The following is a 568-nucleotide window of genomic DNA, read 5'->3' on the forward strand; positions in this document are numbered from 1 at the left end:
CTAGGGGGAGGGGCAGTAGGCAGCCAATCAATGATTCTCTCTCATCTCTGATGTTTCTATCTCTCTCTCCCTCTCCCTTCCTCTCTGAAATCAATAATATATATATTTTTTATTTTTTTTTATTTTTTTAAAGAGAGAGACAAGCCTGGCCAAACAGCCCCAGGGCGATGGGAGCTGCCCTCTGCCCTCCCTCTCGCTCTTGTGGTTAGCTGCGGATATTCCGGGCTCCAGTCCCGTGATGCCCAGAGAAAATAGCAGGCGGCCAACTTGGAAAGTCAAACTGGACACAGGAGGCAGGTGCAACCCACACGACTTCTCACGCCCTTGTCCAGGCGGAGGGTCCTCGGGCTACCATCCCCCAAATGCTGACGGTGTCATGGCCCGAGGCCAGCCCGGAGCTACAGCCCCATCTCCTCCCTACTCACCTGCGTCCTGGCCTCCTGATGCCAGGGCTGGGGGCTCCGGGGGGGCCTTCCTCCCCCAGGCTCGGAGGACGGTCCTCGGCGGGGAGTGGGAGGCCGGGCAAGGGCCTGACGCTGGGGGCCCCATTCCGAAGGAGGGCGCACGT

The 568-nt window shown here is 59.2% G+C and overlaps 1 protein-coding gene across 1 annotated transcript in view; it reads right to left on the bottom strand.

Annotated features, from left to right (window-relative positions):
• The window catches only part of PLEKHA4 (pleckstrin homology domain containing A4), a gene marked incomplete at its 3' end in the record, with an annotated part of 24224 nt that overhangs the window by 16407 nt on the left and 7249 nt on the right, over positions 1–568 (bottom strand). Inside the window, exon 8 of the mRNA XM_015567964.1 lies at positions 426–560. Coding sequence (XP_015423450.1) covers positions 426–560 — 135 coding nt within the window. The remainder of the gene's footprint in view (positions 1–425; positions 561–568) is intronic.

The sequence above is a fragment of the Myotis davidii genome, unplaced genomic scaffold, assembly GCF_000327345.1.
Source record: "Myotis davidii unplaced genomic scaffold, ASM32734v1 scaffold464, whole genome shotgun sequence".
Classification (NCBI taxonomy): Eukaryota; Metazoa; Chordata; class Mammalia; order Chiroptera; family Vespertilionidae; genus Myotis; species Myotis davidii.